This window comes from Aricia agestis, chromosome 6, assembly GCF_905147365.1.
Source record: "Aricia agestis chromosome 6, ilAriAges1.1, whole genome shotgun sequence".
NCBI lineage: Eukaryota > Metazoa > Arthropoda > Insecta > Lepidoptera > Lycaenidae > Aricia > Aricia agestis.
This window is the reverse complement of record NC_056411.1, coordinates 16,000,586-16,018,942: the sequence shown is the minus strand read 5'-3', so window position 1 is coordinate 16,018,942 and position 18,357 is coordinate 16,000,586. Positions and strand designations below refer to the sequence as shown.

The window sequence follows — 18,357 nt, the reverse complement described above, 5'->3', positions numbered from 1 at the left end:
CTAATAATAATTTATTGTTTGGAAATTGTTTAACAATTTTATGAGGTTGATCTAACAGTTAATGAATAGTCGTAACTTCTAAGCCTAGTTAGGATAAAAATTCGCGAAAATTGAATTCAAATCAAGCCTTTCTCCTATTTGGGATTATTCAAGATGAGCTAACATACCTAGTCATAGTATCAGGAAGCCTATATAAAATAGATGAAAATTTATTTAATTTTCATCAAATAAAGTTAAATAACTTAGGAGATGCCTAGGCGTATAAAAAATTGATGGTCTGATAGTAAGCTGCATAATATGCTATCGTCTCTCAATAAAGAAGTCATAATATTGGAATATGGGTGTTGAAATTCAAATAAATACTTTTGCCAAATTAGCTTTACTTTTATTAAATAAAGATTTATTATTTTATTTCAATCCTTAATGTCCTTTCTATCCTCATTGCGATGTTAATAGGTCTAGTTTAAATTGACCTTCTTTTATAAGCATTATAAAATTTTACTTGCTGTTTTATTTATCATCAATATTAATATTATGTCATTCTATACACGTATGCAACTGCAAGGATAAGATAAAGCGATGATATGTAATAAAATTTTACATTCGCCCCTAAATGTAACATAACCTTCGTATTATGTAAAATCCTACTTACATTTAATCCTATCCTGATTTTGCGACTCCCTAACCCTTTTAACTTATGCAAGATTACCTACAGTATGTAAAATATCGAACTTAAGGACTAATTCACCACAACGACTCTCATCATCCTTGTTTATTATTATAATTAAGTACTGTCTACTTTATTTTAATAAGTTGTTCTGCAATGTCCTGTTCCTTTAATGTAGCAACTATCTGCTTGATTGTTTCCTTTAACGGTAACTAATTTAAATAATTGAAGAACTTCATAAATTAATCGTTAATATTATTGTTTAATAAATTATGTATGTTAAAAGTATAATTTTTGTCGCTGTAGTGTAACCGGCCTTTATAAATTTATCAAAATACGCATGCGTGGAAAATTTGATAGCAAAGCACCCAGCTTCTTGAGACCAGTCCGATTCTGGCTACCGACACACCTGCAGCCTCCTACCGTGTGACGCTTAATCAGAGCAAAACAATTGACAGACGGTAACTATATTTTAAATTTTAGCTTTATTAAAATAAAACTCTCAGTTAATGAATTATCCGTGAATGAGACAAGATAGCAATTTATTTTCTATGATAAAATAGAGATAGAAATTTAATTGTTCGTATGTGGCTCTAGTTTATTCTTCTTTTGTTTAGGACTTAAAAGCTTATATGTCTACTTCTATATCTATTTAATTGGTTTTAAACTTATTTCGTCAGTGAGGATGTACCATTTATATCCGTATTAAACGCTTACCAGTAACAATAGACATACAATAACACAATAAACGGAATAAAGAAAACGGGAGTATTTATAGTATTTAAGATCTATAAAAATATTGTAATACAAGTATCTTAGACTTATCCGTTGATAAGTCTAGTACAACTAGTCATTACTAGTTGTCCTAAAATAGTAGAAAATAATTGCGCTGATAAAATTTAATCCATTATTATCTTATGGGGATGAAAAATAAATGTTTAATACTTACTTTATTTATGAAATCCTTATTTCACTTACAATTTTTACTTCTACAATGTCCTACAAAACATTTTTACACTGTTTGTATGTGGCGGCGTGTCTTATTAAAAAAACTGACTTTATTTTTAGTTAGTATATTATATATTCTTTACTAGATGAACTAGTGCTCGTCTACTAGATAAATAATAGTTTTGATCCCAGACATTGTTCGAAGAGCATAAGCTTGGGTGGTCCTGCGATTAAATTATTTCTTTAAACTTGCAGACATACAGAACCCATCTTAATCGTCGAATTCGCTCATAGCCGGATTTAAAATTATATATCTCGATGAACAATTAGCAAAACAATGGAATTATAATTATTTTCGAAGTCGGTATGTTTTTTCAGCAGAGTAGCGCGAGCGTGAGAAGTGAATTCCCACAACAAAGCAGATGCGGTAAAACCAGCGGCTATGAGCCTTAGAAAAAAGACGATTCCAATATCTCAAAAATATGTTTGAACTTTGAAGCCGTTTTTTACAACAATATAATATGACTTGATATGACGAAAGCAATTTAACCCTCCGTGCACCACGTGGGGTCTGACAAAACCCCAGACGTACAAAAAATTTCATAACTTTTTAAAAATTCGTGTGATTTTTTTGACGCTTCATGTAGCTGGAGTTAAGACGTTACCTTACCGTTTGGCGGCTGCAGTTTAGGATTTTCTTCACTGATGCAACGAACAAACGTGCACAAAGTGTGCTGGGGTCCCACAAACCCCACGTAGTTCAGGACGTCGTTAAAAAGTTGTATAGACAGAATATTGTGAAATGTGAAAAAATCTGTTTTTCGCGCATATTTGAATTCATTTCGATTAAATAAGCATTCGTGAACAGGTTTATGAACAAATAAAGTATGACTTTCATAGAAGAAGATTTGAAAATCGCAAAGATATAAGCCATGGATACTGAGAGGTTCTTGTAAGCGGTTTCACGCATTTCTTGGCAAAGCAGCCCCTGGACCAACAGAAAAATGATCAAAATCAATAAAGATGTGTTCAGTTGTATCAGGAACATAAATTAAAAACTCAAATACGGTTGTGAGCACAATAATAGACCTATTTGCTTACACATACCGTGCCCACTTTCACTGTGAGAAATGTACTGATTTCAACTTTAGAGAAACAAAAATTAGAGAAATTTCTGACGAAGACACGGCACGATTAGTATATTTTAGTTATTTTCATAGTAGGATGTCATATGGAATCCTTTTATGGGGAAACGCTGCCGACATTAATACAATATTTGTGCTGCAGAAGCGAGCCATACGTTCTATTTATAAAATGTCTGCTTTAGAGTCTCTGAGAGATAAATTTAAAGAAATTGGTATTTTAACTGTTGCTTCTCAATACATTTTGGATAATGTAATATATGTTAGAAAAAATATAAATAAATTTAAAGTTAAAAGTAACATTCACTGTAGAAATACTAGAAATAAGCACAAGCTGGACATGCCAGTGATCAGACTTAGTAAAGTCAGTAAATCTTTTAAAGGTCAATGTATACGCCTTTACAATAAAATCCCAGAAAACGTTCAAAATCTTTCCATTAATAAATTTTAAAAAGTAGTCAAAGAGCGTTTGTGTGCCAAAGCTTATTATAAGGTCAATGATTTCATAGAAGATGGCACATCTTGGGAGTAGGATGGCTTCTTGCAAGGCTACTTCTACATTATTATATTATGACTTACAATTATGTATGTTGACATTGTATATAATATTAAGTTACAAAATTGTAAACTTTATTTTAAAGGAATAATTTTTCTCTCACTTTTTTGGTAAAAAGTGGAACCCGTGCGAGTTTCTTACGCCGGTTCTTCTCGCCGGGGTAGTTCCCGAACCGGTGGTAGGCATCAGGTAGACATTCTGAAAAAATTTGATTCAAATTTACTCAGAAATAAAACATTTTTTATTTTATTTTAACTTGCCTGAATATCGTGTAGACTGATTATATCAAGTTAATATTATTAAATTTGTATTCCTTATATAGTTAGTTTTATAATTTAAAGCAGTACGGGAAATAAAAGGTAACTTTTCAACTGTGGGAGCTCACCAAAAAGAGTCTATGTTTTACTTGGTAAAAGATTACTAAAATTTTCATTTTTGGGTGTAGAGGATTAAAAACGGGAGTTATCGCAGTAAGTATCGTTTTATATTACAATCATTTATATAAAAAAAACAGTTATTCAAAATAAAATGAACAAATAAATACAAATTACTCAATCCTTGCCCAGATAAGTCTTGGGGTTTGACAAGCCCCACGTGGTGCACGGTGTAACTTTTATTCACGTGGTGCACGGAGGTTTAAAAAAAAATTAATATACTTACTTACTTATGTTTAAATTGTGGCAGAAAAAAAATGTCTTAAACAATAGTGAATAGAAGAATTTGGTTTTAAGCAGACAAAAATAGGTTTTAGGAATGTAATTTATCATTTAATTTATTTTGCGACACCTTGTCATTTGTGACTTGGCTCAAGAACTCGCTCAAGCGGCTAAAAATTCAGCTGAATCAAGGGTGGCCGATCTCCCCATTTTCAAGGTCAGTGATTAATTAACCCTCGTTTAACTTCGGTAATCTGCCCAAAATATAAACATTTTCCCCTAATTTGTTGAAGTAATAACCTAATGGTTTGGTTATTATATTTTGAAGCAGCTTATATTATGGGGTTTATTGGAAAATATTACGCGTACATAATATACATATAGGTAAGTAAGTAAATAGACACACGTTAGCTGTCAAGCCAACAATTATTATTGAAGTTCACTATTCCAACACGGAGCTAATAATTTAGAGCTTTATAGTTTGCTCTTATTACGAATCTTCTGAAAAGTTTACGTCTAGTTTCAATTTTTGTGACAGTAGATATTCTTTCTATATATCCGCTTTTAGATTACCTCGGACATGAACGATGAAACAAATCAAATATTCTACTCCTGTTAAATCCAGGCAGTACAAGTAAATATTTTTAGGAGTAATCAAAGTTTCGTTAGTTCATGTACGCAGTAATATGTAGTATGTAGTATAACTGTATACCTCTTCATACAAAATTAATTGTTATTAGGTCAGGAGAAGTAAAGGAGGTCGGCGCTCAACAAGTTAGTACTTAGTGTAGTGGAGGCTGAGTTCAAACTACAATTAACTACATAGAACTTATGTTATTAAATAATCTATAACAAATCAGATATTTCTAGTTAATAATAATAACTCCCACTCCCATTGAAACCAGGCCAGTTACGCAGGAGTAATTTTATAGTGCCCATTGAAACTAAGGCCGAAACTAGATTTCTTGGCCGAAACTGGCCGAAACCGAAACCGAAAGTTCGGTCGGTCACTAATTAATAATATTTATTTTAAGAAATGTCGCAAAAAGTAAAAAATTCAATGTGGTACTTTTTCTTTGGTATAAAAAGTTGTAATTTATGTTAAAATCAATAAATTTCAGTAAATAATTGTAATTTTGAATATTTTACCCAGTTTCGGTTTCGGTTTAGGCCGAAACTGAGAGTAAGGCCGAAATTTCGGTTTCGGTTTCGGCTGAAAAATCAGTTTCGGTCGGACACTACAAAAAACCTTGTTTAAGACACATTTTTGCGTGGATCTTCGAAGTTTGCTGTCTTTTTGACCGACTTCCAAAAAGGAGGAGGTAATACGTTCGGCTGTATGTATCTTTTTTTTTGTATTTTCAACGATTACTCAGCCGTTTGTGGTCCGATTTTCAAAATTCTTTTTATTGTATAGGGTTTTACTCGAATTAGGTACCATATTCACCAAAGTGGTGATCTGATGATGGGATCCTTAAGAAATCGAGTGAGAAACATATAGTGAGAAACATATAGTGATTTCAATTTTTTCTGAAGTATTCGAGGCCCTGGATCGAAGGTACCCAACAGAACTTTTGAATCCTTATAGGTACAGGTTCGGGGATTTTGGCGTTGTTTAAACCACTGAAAGCATACGCCAATTTATCAATTTGATTAATCATCATCGTCACAATTATAATTATACCATGGGTCATCACATTATGACCCAATTAGTGGTTCTTTTCGTGATATTTTGCATCGAAGCTGATGTTTTTGGTGATTGTTTGAGAGACGGGAAAGCTCAAAGCATATTATAATATTATTAAGAAAAGTTTCCGCGCGATTAACGAGGTTGCGACTTTGCGATATTATAAAGGGGAAGAGTTTGTTTGTTTGAACGCGCTAATCTCAGGAACTACTGGTCCGATTTGAAAAATTCTTACAGTTAGATAGCCCACAATTTATCGAGGAGGGCTATATGCTTTATTTTATCACGCGACTAATAGGAGCGAAGAAATAGAGGAAAATGTGGAAAAAACGGAGGAAATTATTTGAAAGGGCTTATCTCACGAACTACTGGAGTATTTTTTTAGTTATTTGGCACAGATAAGAAGTAGACCACGTGAAGGATCATAGGCTATTTTTTGTGGACTAATTATTTGTCTGTGAAATATCTAATTTACGTAAGCGAAGGCGCGTGGAACGTCTAGTATGAAATAAACAAATAAATCTTAATGTTATATTCTTTAAAAGGCTGTTTCACCATAAAATTTAATATTTTAACTCAGCTGTTACATAAAATATTGGTGACTGATATAGATGGTCCTCCGAATTTCAATTATGAAACCTTTATCACCGACCTTTTGATTAAATACCCACCTATTTAGCTCAAGTGATTGAATTGCTCTGTGTCAAAGTTGATTGGTTTTAGTTTTAACATATTGCTATTTTTAACCGACTTCCAAAAACGAGGAGGTTATTTTCAAAATTTTTGTTTTGTTATATTAGGTTTCACTCCAATTTGGTCCCATTTTCACAAAAGTGGTGACCTGATGATGGGATCCATGAGTAATCGAGGGAACTCCTCAAAATTCAAATGGAAACATATGTTTTTTTTTTGGTTTCATATTAAGTGTTAAGTGTATTAAGTGTTTCAGGCATGTGTTAAGTACCAAAAAGTAAGTATTTTGCTTGCCTGTTTGAACAAAAATCCAACGCTGCAATACATCATCCCAAATCCAATCGAAGAAAATTTTCAAACATTTAAACTGATATAATATTATAAGTAGGTAAATATATGGTCCGCATCATAAACTTATAAGTCTATGGTCCGCATATTATCTTCGGTGGTGAAAGTTAATTTTTCCGGGATTAAAACTGTTCTTTAACTAAATTAAAGTGTTTTCCCGGGACAAGGTGACATTACTTCAATCAAAATCAGTTCAGTTGACAGTTTAGTTCCGTATCGTGTCAGTTTAGTAGGTATCAGTTTGATTCAGCCAATTTCGATTATGAATAAATAATAATACATAGTATTTATTTACTTTCATAAGGTTCACCAACAGTACATACATTGATACACATAATATAAAATAATTAAGCAAAGTAAAGATCTATTATTTGATAATAATTATTACTTATAGGAACATTTTTTTGACTTATAAGCTAATCAAGCCAATTTTTCGTGTTATTCATATAATTTAACAGTAACTTTGTCCTACAAATAGAACAATCCATATTTTAGGACCATCGAATCGAAATATTGAATCCTATCTATCTCTGTTAGCTACCACTTTCGAGAATGTTCGCACAAGAGATAGAAAGGATTTAACTTCCGAGAATTTTCGCAGAGGAAATTGTTGTTCGACTTATCAAAATGAAACTGGTGTTGTGTCGACTGAAGTTGACACAACCCGACTAAATTATTACGTAGGTCCGCTACCTGCCTAGTGCCTATGATTTATTTCACTAATGTAGTACTTATTTTTGCAGGCACCATAGGCAGGCGCGACGTCTGCTGCGCGTTGGCGACCACACCCACAAACATATTCTCCGCGGTGAACAACTTCTTCGCTGATTCACCACTGGTGAATCAGCTCAAAGGCATCATGGTAAACGTTCTAGATCCTTCTGAACTTACTGTATACCACGAGAATACACACTAGCACCGCTACTAGCCACACTCTTTAGGACAGGGAGGAGGGAAAGTGAAGATAATATCAAAATCCTGAAGATTGGGGCTGGAAAAAGCATGATGCAAATATTTGGATGCCGATACAAACTTCCAACTTCCAAGCCTCCAGCACCCCCCGATCTCAGGAAATTAATTTTCCGCAGATGCAAAGGAAACTGTGGAAGCAATGTGTGGCTACAGAAAAGCAGCAGAAATGCTCGTCCTACAGTCTACAGTACCTATGCTTCCATTGTTCTGGCGAAACATACAGTATCATCAAAAATTCTCAGTTTTTTGCTACATAACTTTTTAATTTTTATTTTAGGGTAAAAGAGCTATTTGTGGGCAAAATAATTTGCAACAAATTATGATTTTACAAACTTTTGTAAGACGTATAGTTTCCGAGGTATCGCGAAAATTATAGTGTTGTCACCCCTTTTTTCAAGATGGCGGCCGGGGGACAAGGGTGGCGACCTCACAAACTTGAGGTTAAGCTTCTATTGACCCCCTCCATAATATATTATTATGTCCCAAAAATAAAATTGCGTCCTCTAAAAAATGCAAAGCTCATGTAACATTTCAATGGACTACAGAGCTTTCAGCTTTGACCTTTCTGAAATTAGGCAACTTTACGTCTACCCGACAAGTCACAGGCAGCGGGGATGTTCGCACTTTGCTTTGTAGTTTATCTGCAGATTGAAAAATTACGTACCGTAATCTATTTATGTGAATCAAAGTTTAAGACTTGTACTATTATCTATTCTGTGGTTTAAGTTACAAGTGAAGGCTTTTATTTCAATTATTGGTATGATATCGACGAGCCCTTAGTAGCAATTCTAGCAAACAATGACGACTTCTACATCCACGCCAAGGTGATAGAAGACAAAAATCACACCCAGCCCAATAACAACGACGTTGTTTAGTTTGTGTCTTCATGATTTTTATTTAATTGTCCAGACTAGACAAACGAGTACGATAGATCCAGGACCGCCAGATGAAAACCGGAGAGAGATGAGAGGAGCTCCCGCAGTCAACCTCACCATGAGCCCGTCGGAGAGGTATATTGTTATACAAGTAACAACGACACTGTAGGTAGACATTGTTGATTATTCCGTAGACTGTTACAGTCTACAGAATATTACGTAGTAGGTAACTATTTAGAGTGGGTTGCACCAACTTACTTTAACTATAACTGTAACTATAACTACAATGCAAAATGTCAAATCTTTGATTAAAGTAAAAAATGGACGCCATATTTAACCATAACCTTGAGCTCGACAAGGTTTTCAATGCACGTGGCGAAAAAAGGAACTAACGCTGTCATCATACAAAAACTCAATTTTTGACAGTTCTCCTGTGTTTCTCCTTTACCAGCAGCGCCTCCGCCCACGTTCATTTCAAGCCTTGTCGGACCAGCTGTCATCTGTCAAATTCTGTGGTCAAAGTTAAAGTTAGCCTTAACTATAACCATAACTTTAACTTTAACCACGCCTCTGGTGTAACCCACCCTTAGTAATCTGTGTAACAGAGAAATGTCTGAAAAGTTTTTAGATTCCAACTGACATCGGCAGACTGTCGATGTCAATCGATAGTCAATGATGTGGGAGTCTAAAATTAATAGTACTACGTACGTAAGTACGTAGTGCTAGTCCTAGTGTTTAGTAAAGGCGATCAACTATCAAGAGTTTATATCACTTGTAGGTTGGTAAAATATAGTAAAGACTAAAATTGACCAGTTGAAACAGTTCAACGTCAGATTATTCCGTGTACAAGCACAGGGTGAAACGGATCATTTTTAGGGTTCCGTAGTCAAATGGCAAAAACGGAACCCTTATAGATTCGTCATGTCTGTCTGTCTGTCTGTCTGTCCGTCCGTATGTCACAGCCACTTTTCTCCGAAACTATACTATTGAAACTTGGTAAGTAGATGAAGTCTGTAAGCCGTATTAAGACTTTGATACAAAAATTGAAAAATTATTAAAAATTTTGGGGGTCCCCATAGGTACAACTGAAACAATATTTTTTTTTTCATCTAACCTATGCGTGTGTGGTATCTATGGATAGGTCTCTAACATCATTTTTTTCTGACCTCAATAGTTTCCGAGAGAGACTCTTACAAAGTGGTAAAATGTGTCCCCCCCCCTCTAACTTCTAAAGTAGGGGCATGATAATTCTAAAAAAAATTTACGATGTACATTACTATAAAAAGTCCCAACGAAAATTGGTTTCAATAAGATCTAGCTAGTAGTTTTTTTTATACGTCATATAAATGGTAAATCTCAATTTAACTTTCATTAAATCATTGAAATCTAAAATTAAATCAAAAACCTTTTAATTTCATAAAAATAAACCTTATTGCTGCTGCGGAACCCTTCATGGGCGAGTCCAACTCGCACTTGGCCGGGTTTTTTATTTATTTACTTATTTTAACCAAAATAAAAAACCCTGATAGGTTTATCCGGTTGCTGGTTCGCGCTCCTTCTAAAACTAAATAAAAGCTACCAATAACTACTTGTACTATTATCTATTCTGTGCAACTACTAAAATTTTAAGTAAATAATATACAAACCTACATATTTTACAGTCAGTTAAGAAAGAGTAAACGCATTACAGAATTTTCTAAACGTAATCACTATCAAAAGATCATATTTTATCTCGATTTAATAAGGTTTTCATTTTTTTTCAATTAACTGGAGTAACTGTAGTCCATGCAAAAGACTGCGTTTATTCTGGGTATTTCTGAGTATGTCAGTTATTTTGGTTGTTTTTGGATCTAATTTAAAACGGGAACAAATATAATGACCACCAAAAAATGCACTGATACCCTAAACTTGTTTACCAAAAAAGATAATTAACACCAAAAAAATAAAGTCTAAAATTGCAATACTACCAGCTTCATGACAACACTTCAAATTGTAATCGAACACCAAATATAGTAAATGATCACCAAATAAAGTAAATGATCACCAAATATAGCAAATGACCACTAAATATAGTAAATGATCACCAAATATAGTAAATTATCACTAAATATAGTAAATGATCACTAAATATAGTAAATGATCACCAAATCCTTGTGAGGAAATCAATGCGATATTTCTGTCCAAATAAATCACTACGATTGACAAATATGTAAGCATATTATTAACAAAATAGTCGGCCAAGTGTGAGTCGGACATGGAGGGTTCCGTACCGTTATAGAACAAAATTAGACCTAAAATAAAATTGTGTCTTTGTATGGGAGCCCCTTTTAAATTATTTTTTATTATTATTATTACCTAATTATTGAAGTTAACATAATATAATCAAGCTCTTTACGAAAATATCAACGTGCCTACCGGTTGTCATTATTGATATCGAGCAAAAAAGGCCAAAAAAATAACGTTTGTTGTATGGGAGCCCCCCTTAAATAATTATTTTATTTTGTTTTAGTACTGGTTGTTATAGCGATGGCAATAGATATACACAATCTGTGAAATTTTAGAAGTCTAGCTGGAGCGGTTCTTGAGATACAGCCTAGGCCCTAGAGAAAGACAGACGGACGGACAGACGGACAGACATCGAAGTCTCAGTAACAGAGTCCCGTTTTTAGGGTTCAGTACCCAAAGGGTACAAACGGGACTCTTTTACTAAGACTTCGATGTCTGTCTGTCCGTCTATCTGTCTTCTTCTCTTTAATAGGATATTTGCTAAATACAAATATATTTGGTTAAAATTTTACATTAAAATGCTAACGTATAATGTTGGTGATCGTTTACTACTTTTGGTTTAAGTAACAATGATTTATTTGGAGTCATTTTGCATAAATAGGATAGCGATAGATAATAAATCTTTGGTGATCATTTTACATTAATATGCTGGTATAATGTTGGTGATCATTTACTAATTTTGGTGATCATTTTACTTTAAAATGCTAGTATAATATTGGTGATCATTTACTAATTTTGGTGATCATTTACTTATTTTGGTGATCATTTACTATTTTAGGCTTTAAGATGTTAAATCTTTGGTTTACTATTTTTGTCTGTGAAATGTTACTATTTCTGGTTGTCAGTTAATTATAAGCCATTTAAAACCGATACGGAAAACTGATCGCGCTGATTGCGCGTCTAATAAAGATCGTTATTCGTCACAACAATTTTATTATAATGTCAATTCTTAAGCTCGCATAACAAAGAATTTGTGAATAAGGTCTCATTGACTTCCTTTGATTGATTTGAACTCTGAGTTCTGATCAATAATGCCATTAGCGTTTGAAAATAAACCATAGCCTGTTTAAAATAGAGTGGTATTTCTAGCAGCCAGCTGCAGGAGCGGTCAGTAACGCCCCCTCGGGCTCCACAAGACAGTTTCCTGAAGCCGGCCGGCTCCGCTATGGACAGGAAAGCTTCCATTGTTGACGAGAATACTGGAATCACCCGCACGCAGATGAAGGGTAATTGCTTCTCTTGTGACGCATCCGAAAATAGATTTTGTATCGCTTGAATAAGACATTAATAAACGTTGAGTATCTTAAGCCATTGGAAGTCAATAGCCAGTATCGACGAATTCAGAATGCCTTAAAAATATTGAAGATTTTCGGTTATTAGGACTGAATATAATAGGTATATAAATGTTGGAGATAAATATAGTTACATTTGCGTTGTTGAATATAACATATTTTTTGGGTTTCAATAAAAGCTTACCTTCATAATTCTATCTTATTTTGTGGCAATTAACAAAGTTCTTTTCACAGAATTTCGCGAAGCCTTTCGTTTGTTCGACAAAGATGGTGACGGCACTATAACGAAGGAGGAGCTAGGTCGGGTGATGAGGAGCCTGGGGCAGTTCGCCAGGGTCGAAGAGCTGCAGGACATGCTACAGGAGGTGGACAGCGATGGTGAGTGAAGAGTGCAGAGAATAGAATATAGAAAGAGATGGATGTATTCACAAAGGTACAGCAAGGCTATAAGCTATGAGGTCTGAGGACCACATCAAGTGAAAGAGTAAGAACTGTGGTTAGAATGAGTGGTAAACATTAAAGAACCTAAATAGTAAATACCAAAACACTCTACGGATGAATAGACTGGGAGAAAATCCTATAAGTACCTAACGAATAAGTACGAAATTCTTTCCGCTTTTACAAACATACCACATGAATCATGATTGTAATTCTGTAGTTACTTATTCTATCTGCTTTGGCCTGTGGTATGTACTATGTATGAGAAAAATGGATACCACGGCGGCATCGCAAGGAATGACTTCGCTGGAATCACTTTGATTTGTGTTTAGTAGGTCATAGCACCCGCGCCATGACCAACTCAATGAAGCATTCAATTAGAGCACATTCCACTGTTTTTTTCCATCTCATGTTTTTTATCATCTTTCAACATAGCTCTTTCTTCAAGATAACGAAAATTATCTTAGCTTTGTTTTCCTTGGATACGTCTTTAGAGAATGAATTGAGAATATTTCGCGGCCAGCCAACTCACTTTTTAGGGTATGCCCCTATTCGGCCCTCGTATTACCAATATCCTTTCAAAAACGATATCCATCGCATATCAATCCATCCAAACTTTTTAGTTTCAATAACATCAAAAACTTCCGTCTGCGATGGTAGATAATGGACAGATGCTCATAATAGTCGACTATTCACAGTAAATTGCCTTAATAGGCCCGACATAGTGGTCACGCGAAATGGCCTGACAATGGTATTTATTCTCCATTCATCATTTTCGATGTCCTTTTTAACCCCCGACAAAAAAGAGGGGTGTTATAAGTTTGACGTGTCTGTCTGTATGTCTGTGGCATCGTAGCATCCAAAGGGTGGACCGATTTTGATCTAGTTTTTTTGTTTGAAAGCTGACTTAACCGAGAGTGTTCTTAGCCATAGTTCATCATCATCAGCCTGCTCCGTGCTGGAAAATCGCGGTTCATCTGGTTCGTGAAGGGCCGATTAGCAACTTTCAGTCGTTTGGTGGGCTTTATATTTTGCATTCTAGTTCGTGACATTTATGAATATTTACACATTAGTGTAAAGTTGACCTGGTGCTGCAGCATACTCCTCACCAACTTAGAGCAATGGTATCGTGTTTGGGCTCATTTTAATTGCGACAGCTAGTAAGACGTAGATAAACAGTAAATTTTTGCATCCTGCTGCTGGAGCATCACCTGGATTCTATAGGAGCCGAGCTCCATATGAACCCAAAGTGGAGGTTTCATGTTTGGACTCATATTGACGGTCTCATCCAAAAAGACATTCCTAGATAGTATTCATTGGGATATAATATGATCCTGTGGATAGGAATTATTCTGCACTATAACCAACACAAGTTTAAAAAGCATGAAATAAAATTAAATTAATCAATTTAAAAAAACCCCGCCAAACAAGTTTAAAAAGTAATGAAATAATATTTTACTGACTTTAAGTTTAAATAATTCCTAAGTGTAAAGTGATATTTTTAACCCCCGACAAAAAAGAGGGGTGTTATAGTCCATAGTTGTCAAGGTGTGTCGGGGGACCGCTAATGTAGCTGATATTTGATTTCACATAACATTATTGATTTCACATAAAAGACAGTGGTTGGCGGTCCCCCGACACACCATGACAACAATTATGGACTAAAATATCACTTTACACTTAGGAATTATTTTAACTTAAAGTCAGTAAAATATTATTTCATTACTTTTTAAAATTGTTAAGCGGGGGTTTTTTTTTTTAAATAAGGGGGCAAACGAGCAAACGGGTCACCTGATGGCAAGCAACTTCCGTCGCCCATAGACACTCGCAGCATCAGAAGAGCTGCAGGTGCGTTGCCGGCCTTCTAAGGGTTAATAGGGGAGGGTAGGGAAGGGAATAGGGGAGGGTACGGAAGGGAATAGGGGTGGGTATGGAAGGGAATAGGGGAGGGTACGGAAGGAAATAGGGGAGGGTAGGGAAAGGAAAAGGGTAGGGGATTGGGCCTCCGGTAAACTCACTTACTCTGCGAAACACAGCGGAAGCGCTGTTTACCGCCAGTTTTCTGTGAGGACGTGGTATCTCTCCGGTCGAGCCGGCCCATTCGTGCCGAAGCATGGCTCTCCCACGTCAGCCGAATCGATTAATTTAATTTTATTGAATCATTAGTTCGATAGTTGTTTGGTATGGTATGATATTACATGGACGTAATTTTTAGGTGCTTACCTCAGTATTTGGTCTCAGTCTAGATTTGCTTAAGCATCGTACTTAGGTACTCAGTAAAATACTAGGAAATTAGCAAAAAGATTACGCTATAGAACTTTACGATTAAGAAAGTGTTCCAAAGTCGGCAGGGTGATTAATGAATAGTGATTTATGATTAAGATTATGTATGGGTGCTGATAGTGCTGAAAAAGTTGGCGCCCCTTTTGTTTGCCTTGCCCCTCCCCCCTAACTCCGTTAACGATAGCATAATAGCATATTATGTACTTATGTAGCGACAGCAAACAGGTGAAAATTAGACAATTTATTCTGGTGTCAAAATCGTACTCGAGGTATGAGAATTGGATTACACTGCATTCGAATTTCAAGTTCGCTGCTTTCGTAGGTGACGGCAACGTGAGTTTCGAGGAGTTCGTGAACATCCTGTCCAAGTCGATGTCGGGCGCTGGCGGCGGGACCAGCTCCGCGGAGCAGGAGGAGAGGGAGCTGCGCGACGCGTTCCGGGTGTTCGACAAACACAACCGCGGGTACATCTGCGCGTCCGACCTGCGCGCCGTGCTGCAGTGTCTCGGCGAGGACCTCAGCGAGGAGGAGAGTGAGTAGTTCCGGGTGTTCGACAAGCACAACCGCGCGTACATCTGCGCGTCCGACCTGCGCGGCGTGCTACATTGTTTCGGAGGACGACAAGGACCTCAGCGAGGAGGAGTAGGTACATCGTAAATGAGTAAGTTTGCTGGATGGTTTGGAAATTGGAATCTGTCTGATAACTACACGCATGACAATGTCTTTTAAGCCTTATTCTTTGTAAACCTGTTTTTAATCAGTATTATTTTATTGCAGTTGAAGACATGATTAAGGAAGTGGACGCGGACGGTGACGGTCGTATCGACTTTTTGGGTAAGATCCGTTAACTTTCCTTACACTCTCCTCACGCACAAAATATATTATGTCTATCCTACTTTTAGTGACAAAGTGTTACAGCAATATTTGCGTGCGGAAATATTGCGTCCACAAATTACGTGAGGTGTTTTTTTTTTCGGATAGTATTTTTTTGTAACAAGAGAAATAAAATTCTAGAGATTTGCCTAGACCCCCCCCTCCCCTCTCTCCAACGTAAGATTAGATGAGATTTTACTCGGCCCCCTCCCCCCCCTAAAACACCTCATGTAATTTATGGAAGCCTCCAAAGAGACAAGTAGCAATAATAAGGTGTTCACTGTTTAGGTAGCGGATTCGGAAAAATAATCTCCACAGTTTTTTTAGTAGAAGACGTGCAGCGTGCTTACATGTTGGTTGTTTTCAGAATTCGTGAGAGCACTTGGCGAGCCGGAAGACGCTTGTGATGATGAAGACGACGACGACTTGGCTGACGGCTCCGACCTGCTGCTCCAGAGACCAGTCGCCGCTAACTGAATCATCATCTTACTGCTTGCGCTTTTGAAATTGCTTAGGCGTTGTTTAAGATCTTTTTAAGTCGTCTTGCATATCAAGTTGTAGTTACCCAAGAGCTAGCGACGGGCGACAGCCAGACTTTCTCAAAACAATTATTGAGATTTATACTTTATCGAAGGTTAAGTAGACCTTCAGAACTATCTAGTTCTCCACCTCCACTTCCTAATGTAACCGCGACCGAAACTCCATTAAGTCGCTGGTCGTTCTTACTTCTATAATTATAAGGATCATAACGCCTCCGTGGTCTAGTGGTATAGAGCGCGGCTCTTGACTCGAAGGTCGTTGGTTCGATTCCCTCGTTGGAAACATGTTATTTCCGAGTTTGGTTAGGACAATACAGGCTGATCACCTTATTGTCTGACAAGTAAGATGTTAGATGATCCATCCAGGTCGGATGGGCATGTAAAAAGTCGGTCCTGCACCTGATCTCTCGCCAGTCGTGTCAGTCTTCCGTCCCACTGCGTTATGAGAGAAAAGGAATAGCGAGTGCTCTTGTGCACTGCGCACACACTTGGGCACTATAAAATAATTCTCCTGCGTTGCTGGCCTGGTTTCAATGAAACCGGCCACCGGTGTGGGAGGCGGGAGCTATTATTATAAGGATCATAATAATATACAGGCAAACTTTCCGATTTTAAAAAATGACATAAGTCTGGCTGTCGCTGGCTCTTGGCTTATAATAAGTAATTTTATGCCAATCTTGAAAGTTCGGAAAATTATTATCGAAATGACGAGACTGGGCCCAGAATTTCAAATAAATTCTCATATTTTATATAAAGTTTTGTGCCTTGATTCGTCATTTAGGCTTCATAAGCATAACGGCGCTTGATTGGCAAGCTGTTGCTTGGTATATTGGCCTTTTAGCGTCTGCAATTGGTGCAAAATTACTTCTACATCCATACTAATATTATAAATGCGAAAGTGTGTCAGTCTGTCTGTTACCTCTTCACGCCCAAACCGCTGAACCGATTTTGCTGAAATTTGGCATGTAGATACTTTGAGTCCCGGGAAAGGACATAGGATACTTTTTGTCCCGGAAAAATGTACGGTTCCCGCGCGATAAACGAGTTTTGGCGTAACGGAGTTGCGGGCGTCATCTAGTCTTCTATAATTCAGCTAGAGTTTATCAGGAATTCTCTAAACTTTACTATTACTAGTCATATTTAGGGTTACGGGCTTCGATCACTGTTACGGGTTAAAATATTTTCTTAGAGATATTCGAATTTCGAAGTGATGTTAAAATGTGAATCTTTACTGTCTATATCAAGGTATTTTCTATGATTGGTATAATAGGGCTGATAAAAATAAATCTTTATTCCTATGTTAATATATTTAAGTCCAAAGCTCACTAATCGACATACGGTAAAGCAAATCCTGATCAATTTTTAGATAAAAACAAAACTATGCAGCTTTGATGTGGTTTTATGCAGTCTCGAATAAAACTACAAAATGGCATCCTCATGAAATATTAATCGTTTAGCAGTTGAGGTATTTTACTACTTGCGTATTACTAAAATCCGGAATGTACCTAAACTGTTTTAATATTAAGCAAAAAAGCAGAATCGGTAGGACCAGTGCCGGATTAAGACTACTTGATGCCCTAAGAAATCCATGCCTGTGGGCCTATCCGTATCCCAACTAGAATCGGTCTTTGAACCTTTACTCTTCTGGTGCCCCCTCAGACGTGATGCCCCAGGCAATTGCTTAATTTGATTAAGGGCTAATCCGTCACTGGGTAGGACGATTAATGTCTTATATTGCGACAGAAATTTTCAAATTGTCTGTTGCATTGCCATTTGCCGTCGCAAGATACATAATCTGCCGGGTAACTGGTCGATGGCAGCCCTGGGCATGGTTGTGACAATATTGAATTATAGCAGGATGTAGTGATTTACCGTCTGAGTCGGTCTGAGCGAAGAATGTGAGGGAATAATAGCAATGAAGATCACTCAACGATGTAACAAAAGCTAAATCAACTCACTGTGACTCTACGCTTTTTGAATTAACATTGGCTAAATACTTAAAAGCTATTTAAATTAAGGAGGGACGCTCAAGTCACAGAGTATATTTCTTGTTAGTAGCGTTTTAGTATCACACCGTGAATTGGATAAAATAAATTTTTGAC

The 18,357-nt window shown here is 36.4% G+C and overlaps 1 protein-coding gene across 2 annotated transcripts; it reads left to right on the top strand.

The window, feature by feature from the left end:
- The first annotated feature begins 1,015 nt into the window (after positions 1 to 1,015).
- On the top strand, positions 1,016 to 16,197 carry LOC121727874 (neo-calmodulin-like). Of its 2 annotated transcripts, none has more exons than XM_042115920.1 (8): positions 1,016 to 1,128; positions 7,441 to 7,559; positions 8,579 to 8,679; positions 11,923 to 12,056; positions 12,357 to 12,500; positions 15,166 to 15,375; positions 15,621 to 15,677; positions 16,084 to 16,197. In XM_042115920.1, exons 2-8 carry the CDS (start codon positions 7,557 to 7,559, stop codon positions 16,191 to 16,193), a joined length of 759 nt encoding a protein of 252 aa, XP_041971854.1. In that variant the 5' UTR covers positions 1,016 to 1,128; positions 7,441 to 7,556; the 3' UTR covers positions 16,194 to 16,197. The 2 variants fall into 2 exon arrangements, with proteins under 2 accessions (XP_041971854.1, XP_041971853.1); XM_042115919.1 differs by having other exon boundaries at positions 11,920 to 12,056.
- The last annotated feature ends 2,160 nt before the right edge of the window (positions 16,198 to 18,357 follow it).